The sequence below is a fragment of the Cynocephalus volans genome, chromosome 8 (genome assembly GCF_027409185.1).
Source record: "Cynocephalus volans isolate mCynVol1 chromosome 8, mCynVol1.pri, whole genome shotgun sequence".
NCBI classification, from domain to species: domain Eukaryota; kingdom Metazoa; phylum Chordata; class Mammalia; order Dermoptera; family Cynocephalidae; genus Cynocephalus; species Cynocephalus volans.
The window spans coordinates 96597736-96607160 of record NC_084467.1 but is presented as its reverse complement, the minus strand read 5'-3'; the positions used below and the strand labels follow the sequence as shown (position 1 = coordinate 96607160).

At 49.8% G+C, this 9425-nt stretch overlaps 1 protein-coding gene across 2 annotated transcripts; it reads left to right on the top strand.

The window, feature by feature from the left end:
• Positions 1–1700: 1700 nt before the first annotated feature.
• AMIGO1 (adhesion molecule with Ig like domain 1) lies at positions 1701–7241 on the top strand. 2 transcript variants are annotated; one of them, XM_063105286.1, is made up of 2 exons: positions 1701–1994; positions 2470–7241. In XM_063105286.1, exon 2 carries the CDS (start codon positions 2481–2483, stop codon positions 4014–4016), a length of 1536 nt encoding a protein of 511 aa, XP_062961356.1. In that variant the 5' UTR covers positions 1701–1994; positions 2470–2480; the 3' UTR covers positions 4017–7241. The 2 variants fall into 2 exon arrangements, with proteins under 2 accessions (XP_062961356.1, XP_062961357.1); XM_063105287.1 differs by having other exon boundaries at positions 2338–7241.
• The last annotated feature ends 2184 nt before the right edge of the window (positions 7242–9425 follow it).

Below are 9425 nucleotides of genomic sequence, written 5' to 3'. Positions count from 1 at the left end.
ATGACATACGTATAACTGAAACTGCATGAGAAACCTCCAAGCCAGAACTACCCACCAAATAGCCCCCAAATCTCTGACTAACAGAAACTGTGAAAGCCAATAAATGTATATCATTGTAGTAACCCACAAGGTTTTGAGTAATTTGTTATGCAGCAATAAATAACTGATGAAATGTGATTTCAGGATTCCTGACTCTCTGCCCTCCAAAAAGAATCCCCTTCCCACCTTTTTACTGATGCCTGAAATGAACAAGGAAAAAAAGACCTTTTTACACTCAGCATAATGTTAACATGCTAAAACCCCTTGAAGAGATAATACATTCACTTAAATTCATGGTGAAACATATGTGACAGATAGAAATTCTTTTTAAAACTTTCAGCAGAGGGCCGAGCCCGTGGCGCACTCGTGAGAGTGCGGCGCTGGGAGCGCAGCGACGCTCCCGCCGCGGGTTCGGATCCTATATAGGAATGGCCAGTGCACTCACTGGCTGAGTGCCGGTCGTGAAAAAGACAAAAAAAAAAAAAAAAAAACTTTCAGCAGGCTAATCTATTGAGACATTAATTTCAATCTTGGTCTTGCTGTTGTAAGAGATTAGAAAGAATAAAAAAGTAATTTCTCCCTCAGGGTCCACCATTTCAAGAATAGCTAAAATCTTGAATTATAAGGTCTAGGTTCTTCCTACATTCCCCTTCTCCCGATCTCGAACCCTCAGCTACATATATTGGTTAACAGCTTCTTTCAGTGGCCACCCTAAAGAAGACACCCCCCCACCACCACCACCACTGGCCTTCAGCTTGAGGATTAGGGAAACAATGCTGGAATTACTCCATAAGGGGAACGGGTTAAGAGGTGACTGGTTCAAGGAGACAGCAAGTGGCCAGACCTAAGGGATGAATGACTTCCTCCACCCAGGCTTTTGGAGTTTCCAGAAATAGATAAAAAAAAAAAACCTGTCCCTGACTTGTCTGCAGTCCCCACCTATGTGTAGGGCACAGAGTGGGGAGAGGTGTATGGGGTGTCTGGGAAAGGGGGATCCCAGGACCTGGCGACACCAAGAACACCTCTTCTTCCCTTACTCTTCTCAGCTGGCCTGTAGGCCATGGAGCTGTGCCCTTCAGTGGTGCCCAAGGGTCAGGGACTGGTAGCATCAAAACTGGAGGTAAAAAAAAAACCCTCCCCTATATTTTTTGGATTTCTAAGCCTCAGAGAGAAGGGAGGGGGAACCTCAAAACTTGACTAATGAATTTCCCGCCAATATTGACAGGCGGGAGCTGAGCCAGATTTCTTTAATTTGGAAAATTAAAAGCCGTGTGACGTATCTTGCCCCGGAGTCAGTTGCAGCGAATTCTCTTCAGTTAGACATATACTTTTGCTGAGACACAGTCTTGCTAAGAGTGGTTTTGGGTAGGCAGTAGGGTGCTGGGGGGAGAAGGGCGTGGAGGAATTAAGAGAGGAGCTTAAGAGGCCATTGTGTCCCGTCCTGATAGTTTTCCTCACCAACTCAGCACCCGGGGACGTTCCTACAGAGAATGAGCCCGCGCGGGGGCAGTGGCTGGCGACCCCGCGCGCGTCCGCCAAGAGGGCTCCGACACAAACACACGCACGTGCGCCCCGCCCCCGCCGCGCGCACGCGCCCCGAGGCTCCGGCGGCGGCGGCGGCGGCGGCGGGCGCGCGCGCGGTGCTCGCTGCCCCCACGCCGCTCGCTCGGCTCAGATCGCGGCGCCTCCCGTTCCGCTCCCCGGCAGCGCTCCAAGCTGGGCCGCGGACCTGGAGGCGGCGGCCGTGGTCGGTGGGCTCCGGCTGGCGCAGCGGTCGAGGCGGCGGCGCGGGTGAGCGGAACTGAGCCCAGCAAGTCCCCGGAGGCGATGTTGCCCGGCGCGGGCTCCTGCGTAAGGCGGGCGCTGTGACAGGCCAGCCGGTGAGGCGCCGCCGGGGGAGGCCGCGACGGAGCTCCCGGACCGGCCATGGGCTGAGACACGTCCTCGCCGAGCAGGTGCAGTGACCTGAGGTCCCGGGGGGAGCCCGCTCCGACAGGCCCCAGGGACCCTCAACCCTGTCAGGATGCGCCCTACCCAGCCTGGTGCGCTGTTGACCTTCCCTTAGCTCTTCCCAAAAGGCCCTGCTGACCCCGCCTTCAAACCCGGCTGGTGCAAACCCGGCTGGCTGACCCCGAACAGTTCCTGACATTCTTCGCATACCCCCGTCCTACACCCCTGTTACCCTAGCCCAGTAGGCCCTTGTGCCATCTCCTCTTCTGCCCCAGTGTTTTGAGCCCACTGCCTGCACAGTGCCTAAGTGCCTGGGAACTACCCAGCATCTCTTCTTTTCTCTTCTAGCCCAACCAGAGTGGGGATGGGGTCGGAGGGGAAAGTGGGAGAGCTGGTCTTTCCCTCCAGAGGCCCTGGTGACTGCAAACCCATGCTTTCTTTCAAGCCTGTGGTGAAATTGACCCTTCTGTACCCCACCAGAACATGCCCGGATGATTCCCTCCCAGATCTTCCTTGTGGACTTCCTCGCACTCCCTAGTGACACTATGCAACCCCAGCGTGACCTGCGAGGCCTCTGGCTCCTGCTACTGTCCTCATTCCTGTTCCTTTTTGAGGTGGCCAGAGCTGGCCGACCCGTGGTTAGCTGTCCTGCCGCCTGCCTGTGCGCCAGCAACATCCTGAGCTGCTCCAAGCAACAGCTGCCCAATGTGCCCCACTCCTTGCCCAGCTACACAGCCCTGCTGGACCTCAGCCACAACAACCTGAGCCGCCTGCGGGCTGAGTGGACCCCCACGCGCCTGACCCACCTGCACTCCCTGCTGCTGAGCCACAACCACCTGAACTTCATCTCCTCTGAGGCCTTTTCCCTGGTACCCAAACTGCGCTACTTGGACCTCTCCTCCAACCAGCTGCGTACACTGGATGAGTTCCTGTTCAGTGAACTGCAAGCACTGGAGGTGCTGCTGCTCTACAATAACCACATCGTGGCAGTGGACCGCTCTGCCTTCGATGACATGGCCCAGCTGCAGAAACTCTACTTGAGCCAGAACCAGATCTCCCGCTTCCCTCTGGAACTGGTCAAGGAAGGAACCAAGCTAACCAAACTAACACTCCTGGATCTCTCCTCCAACAAGCTGAAGAACTTGCCATTGCCTGACCTGCAGAAACTGCCAGCATGGATCAAGAACGGGCTGTACCTGCATAACAACCCCCTGCACTGTGACTGTGAGCTGTACCAGCTCTTTTCACACTGGCAGTACCGGCAGCTGAGCTCTGTGATGGACTTTCAGGAGGATCTGTACTGCATGAGCTCCAAAAAGCTGCACAATGTCTTCAACCTGAGTTTCCTCAACTGTGGTGAGTACAAGGAGCGTGCCTGGGAGGCCCACCTGGGTGAGAAATTGATCATCAAGTGTGACACCAAGCAGCAGGGGATGACTAAGGTGTGGGTGACACCAAGCAATGAACGGGTGCTAGATGAAGTGGCCAATGGCACAGTGAAAGTGTCCGAGGATGGCAGTCTTCATTTCCAGAAGGTGCAGGTCAAGGACGGTGGTGTGTACACCTGCTATGCCATGGGGGAGACTTTCAATGAGACACTGTCTGTGGAGTTGAAAGTGTACAATTCCACCTTGCACGGGCACCATGACACCCTCAACACAGCCTATACCACCCTAGTGGGCTGTATCCTCAGTGTGGTCCTAGTCCTCATATACCTATACCTCACCCCTTGCCGCTGCTGGTGCCGGGGTGTAGAGAAGCCTTCTAGCCATCAAGGAGACAGCCTCAGCTCTTCCATGCTTAGTACCACACCCAACCATGATCCTATGGCTGGTGGGGACAAGGATGATGGTTTTGACCGGCGGGTGGCCTTCCTGGAACCTGCTGGACCCGGACAGGGTCAAAACGGCAAGCTCAAGCCAGGCAACACCCTGCCGGTGCCCGAGGCAACAGGCAAGGGCCAACGGAGGATGTCGGATCCAGAATCGGTCAGCTCGGTCTTCTCTGATACTCCCATTGTGGTGTGAGCAGGATGGGTTGGTGGGGAGATTCTGCCCCAGGAGAGGTAACGCACCCCGAAGGATATGAGGGGATGGAAGAGAGGGCTGACTGCCCAAGGGAGTGGGTTCCTCCTGACCGCAAGGGAATAGGTCATGGGTACAACAGGAGGCAAGACCCCAACCAGGGTGTGGCTGCCACAGTTTTCAAATATGGGTATGTTAATCCTCAGGCAAATGCCACACCCCTATCCCAAAACCTGGCAATTCTCAATGTGGTAGAGGAAGCATGTCTGAGTTGGATGGGAATGAGGAAGGGGTGAGGAGAAGAGCAGAGTCCCTAAACTTTTGAGGTCATTGCTAGCTCCTTAAGCGAAAACCATCTGAAAAATTTTTTCTGCTTCTGCCCACCCACACCAGTGATGTGTATGTTGGAGGGAGCTTCCGCTGGAGCCACATTGGGGGAAAACTGTAGTAATCTTCTCTGGTCAGGAAGTCACACTTCACAGCTGGGGAAATTGGAAACCTTTGGAAAATGAGTCAGGAAAAGGCTAAGTCCTCATCAATAACACTCCCAAAACTGTTGTGAGACTTCCCACAAAAGTCTCCCTCTTTCCCGATGAGCCTTGAGTGGATTGGTCTTTGCAGGAGCCTGGCCCATTACCTGTTAGTTATGGCAGCAGTGTGGGATGTGGGATCTGTGCCTTGTCCTGGGACCAATGGCACAGAGGGGCACAGGGGTCTGTGTCACAGCGTAGGTGCCAGCACAAAACTTATAGATGGGGGGTGAACTCCAAGTAGGGTGATTCTCTGGTTATTGAAACCCTTGGTTAGCATTTGATTTCCAGCATCTGTGTGTCAGACTAGAGTGGGGGCTGCTGAAGGGCAGAGAGCTTTTATGGATGCGTGCCACAGACATGGTATGTGGGCCCACTTCAAACTAGAAGGATGAGAATAAATCAGTCTCTATTATGTAGCATCCAGCTGGACCTACCTGATTGTCTGTATATGCCATCTCTTCATTCAGTCTCCTTATAAAGCTCAGATAGGATTCTGAGTTTTCCCTAATATGCTGCTCTACAAACGGAGTAGTCCAGCAGAGTCTGGCCCCAGCTGGGTTAGATCAGCCTTGGAGATAGAGGGACTTGCTAATGTATCTCCTGTATGTTCAGAAGGCTGCCTCAGTCCTCTTTCAGAGATCTTACTCTGCTGCAAAGACAAAGCATGGGATTTTGTCATCTGAGTAGCTGGAATTGGGTAGTCTCTGTTTCAGAATGGCAATTTGGAGTGTGGCTCAGAGTTCTGCCCTCTCCAGAAGGTTCCAGGCAATCCTGTAGCAGAGACAATCAGTGGCGCTAAACTTTCAGAAGGAGAGTTCAGCCACCCGGATGAAGCCACCCTCTCAGCCAAAGGTCTGAGCAGTTGTGGTTGTTAGGCCACAGGGACTTAAGAAGAATGAACCCAGCATTTCAGTCCATCTAAGGATGCAGAATACTTTGGGTATGGAGATGACTGCTCTCTTTGACTGTACTGTAGGCCCTGGGAGGTTGTTGCTCTGAGCTTTGCAGGGGGATGATCAAAGATGAGAATGTCTTTAATGTTGGTCTTTTTCAGTGTCTCCTCCCACGTTTCCTGTCCACTGGAAGTTCTCCAGATCCTCTAGTTTTCTGACCTGTTCTTTAGGTTCCAAGAGGTGTTATTTACCTGTGGGTGAGGGCTTCTTCCTAGGAGGGCCTGACTGTTAAGCTGCGTATTAAGATTGGGGCAGGGGACTGGAACTCAACATCTTCCCCTTGTCTGTTCCTGGGATCTCAATACTGCTTTCCTTCCTTTATTAATAACCTAGTTTTGTTGAGAAAGAGGTGCAGCATTTCCCTCAAGTACTTGCATGCTCATAGGGATGCATGCTTATAGGTATGCACACACACCAGCACCTTGACTTCCATCAGGACAGTGAGTCTGTAGTCCTCACTAATGCCACTCCCAGAATGGTCTCCACCTATGTGCACAACGTCACGCACACGATTTTCTTGCCCTGTAGGGGACAATGACCATGCCAGGCTTCTCAAATACACAACTCTTGTACTGTAATTTCTGAACTCCCTGAAGCTTCACTTTCACCCACATCTCCGTGGCAATGAATCACTTCTCTGCAAAGGCTGGAGTTAGGAGAACCACAGGCTGAAGACCTTGGGAGAAGGGGTGGTGAGGAGCTAGCTGGCTCTTCAAACTCCTTAGAAACCTTCTTAAAGACTTTATATATGAGAAATTAAGATAGAACTAGGTCAATGAAGAACCCAGAAGGAACTGGCAGGGGGCCAGGCAGCTGTGAGTTGCTCTTCCTATATTAGCTTTCTTGATGAGGCAAGGGCAGGAAAGAAAAGTTGTCTGTTATATTCCAGAGACTTCTGAGGATTTTGTTACTGGAGCTATAAGAACAAGGACTCCCTCCTCAAACCTGGGAAAGTCTCATCTCCATGCTGAAGTTTCCCCTCTTGGCACATCTAGGGCTCTGGAAATCTTTAAAGTGAAGTCAAATGAAGCAGGCCTTCTGGGGCATTCAGGCGTAGTTCCTGAGGACTAGGGAGGACATTTTCTTCCTAAGTCCTACTCAGTTTAGGGAATAAGAAAAGTCCCTGCAGCTCTAAGTCTCCCTGGTATATCTGCTATTTTGGCCCCTTGTTTGAGACACTTGGTAGATGTGCTTGGTTGCCCCACCAAGAGATGTAACTGATTAGCCTCCCCTGTGGTTTCAGTTGATAGAACCCAAAGGTAGCTTTTTACTTGGGGATTTGAGTCCTCAGCATATTTAAGCTCCTAGAACCCTGTGTAGAAAACTGCCAGGTGTGGTTATAACAAAAGGCTGAGAGATCACCTCCTCACCTCACCCCACCTGGAACCCATAAACCATATATGTCTCACAGGAAGCAGGTGTCCCTGGAGACAGAGTATGACAGGGCTGTACAATCTGTCTATGTAGTTATTTGTGATCTTTTTTCTTTGCCTATATTTATGGGGCCCCCAGGAAGGGGCCAGGAGAGGGTACACGCCAGCTAGAGAGAGCAAAGCTAACTGATTCCAGTTTTCTGTGTGTGCTTACCTCTATACTTCCTCGTAGCCCTGCTGACAAAGCAAGCAGGCTTCCCGTGTCCAGGACCCTGTTCCTCCCACTTGTGTATACCCAGGCTGGCAAATCTTGGAGCCTCTGGGCTCTGAAAACTAGACAATGATCATTAAACCTGGCTTGAGTCTCTGTTCTGGCACAGTCTGACTGGTTTATTTATCTTTTCAGCCTGTGTTCACTGTTCACTGTGTTTTCACTATTCCTTAGAAGGGTGTGGCCTGTCTAGGGAGAGAATCTTTAAATCCTGTTGTAAGAACAAGAGTAAAATCCACATCTAGGCCTTAAGATAGACCAGGGGTCGCAAACTTTTTCTGAAATGAACCAGAGAGTAAATATTTTAGGCTTTGCACGTGATATAATCTCCATTACAATTCAGCTGTGCCACTGTAGCAGGAAAGCAGCCACAAACAGCATATAAATGAATGATTGTGGCTCTGTTCCAATAAGACTTTATTTATGGGTATTGAAATTTGAATTTCATATGATTATAACATGTCTTTTGAGTTTTTTCAACCATTTAAAAATGTAAAAACTATTATCAGCTCACAGACCACACAAAACCAGGGAGCAGGCTGGTTTGACTAGTGGCCCATAGTTTGCCAACCCAAGAGATAGATTCTCAAAAGAAATGTCACTGAGGCTTTAGAGTTTAGAAATCCCATGACTTGGGGCTAACACTTGTAGATAATGAAGCCTTCAAGGATCCCTCGGTAGGAGGGTTGCCTCCCTGTATAGTTCTCTTAAAAGTCTAGATGGAGCCTACTAACCATACTATGGAAAAATGCTTGGATTGGATTTTTAAAAAATGGTAGGGAGCACCTCACTTTCACAAAATTTTGATTATTACTAGTTTTCATGTTGTAAATAGTAGCCATCTTGTTTAGGCTAAAAGTATATTCATCTAATGGGCAGGTTAATATTCAATAACATTTTAGTGTGTCTAGGCATTGCATAGAATGAAAAAATGCAATCTTCATTTTTTTTTGTACAGATAGAGCCTACAGAAATTACACTGGATTCTGAACTCTGATCATGCAAATTCTTTGGCTACTCTCTTGGTACTTCTGAAAGGGGACTGTCATGGTAGCTTCCAAAGTGGGAGGAAATGGTATAAGGGAAAAAATTAAAAGAATCAGAATTGGAATACCTAATTTCTTACATTTACAAAATCTCACCAAAGGTAAGAACTCCTTTATCCAGAAAGTTGTATTTTTTACTTCAGGAGGAACAACCAAGATGGTGAGAGATAGAGACACCTCACACCAGCCATAACAGACAAATCAACATTGGCAGTCAATGAAATGATAGATGTTGATGCAAGAGCACTCCCATAGTCATAGTTTTAACCTTGGCAAAGCAGTTTTTGCTATGGCTGACGGTTTGGCCAAGAAGATGAAGCTGGTAGAGAACAGATATGGGGAGTTCTCTCTGTTTTGGCCTGTGCCAAGTCCTGTTTCTGAGCCTGAGAAATTTTGATACATCTCTGTCCATCCCAGGGAAGTCCATGGTTGCATCTCTTCAACCATTCCCCACCTCCACCCCCAAGCCACAAGAAGTTCCCTAGACTCTGGCCACAATGTGCAGTTTTGTCTGCCATGTCTTACAGCACCTTCCCTAGCTCCTCTTAGGTAGCACTTTGGAGAGGGAGTGTGGGGAGGCTAACATGACATTGCTCTTTAGAACAAAAGATGAGAGTTCAGTGCACCAGCTAGTCTAGTCTCTTCTACCTGGTCTCTGAACTGCTTCCCTTTCTGCATTTGCAGTTCTTGCACCACTTTTCTTGTCTCCCAGGAAACCAGTGGCGAAGTTCCACTTTCCCCACCCACATGGCAGGAAAGGTTCAGGCCCCTGCAATAGGATGGCTGGTTTTTCTGGTCTGGCCACAGTGAGCCAATGCTGTATGCTTCCTCTCCTGGGGTTTGAGAGAAGAAGGCTAAAGCAGCTGCCAATCAAGCCTTTTCATCAGGCTTATACAGTGTCAGGTCGTACATATCAAATGGTGAAGATATTTTAGACCTGCCTTGAGGCCTTACCGTTTGCATCAGCCTGGTCACTGTTCCTGGATCACAGAGGACCTGAGAGAACCGACCTTCAGTAATCCAGGACATGCAGCCCTGCAGAGGGACTTCTGGGTGCCCTTTGCAACTGGCATACATAAGGCAAGAGCCATTGCTCCCCAAAGCTGGGTGTGTATGTGTGTGTGTATGTACATGTGTATGTGCACACATGTACATACAGGTTGGGGAGTACTGGAGTTGGATAGTACTTTGTGCTGCTTTTCATTCACCTCCCACTGCTTCCTCTATTGGTTGTAG

Bases quoted from the DNA above. Each gene is read 5' to 3' on its own strand.
- AMIGO1 (XM_063105286.1), top strand. From the start codon at position 2,481: ATGATTCCCTCCCAGATCTTCCTTGTGGACTTCCTCGCACTCCCTAGT.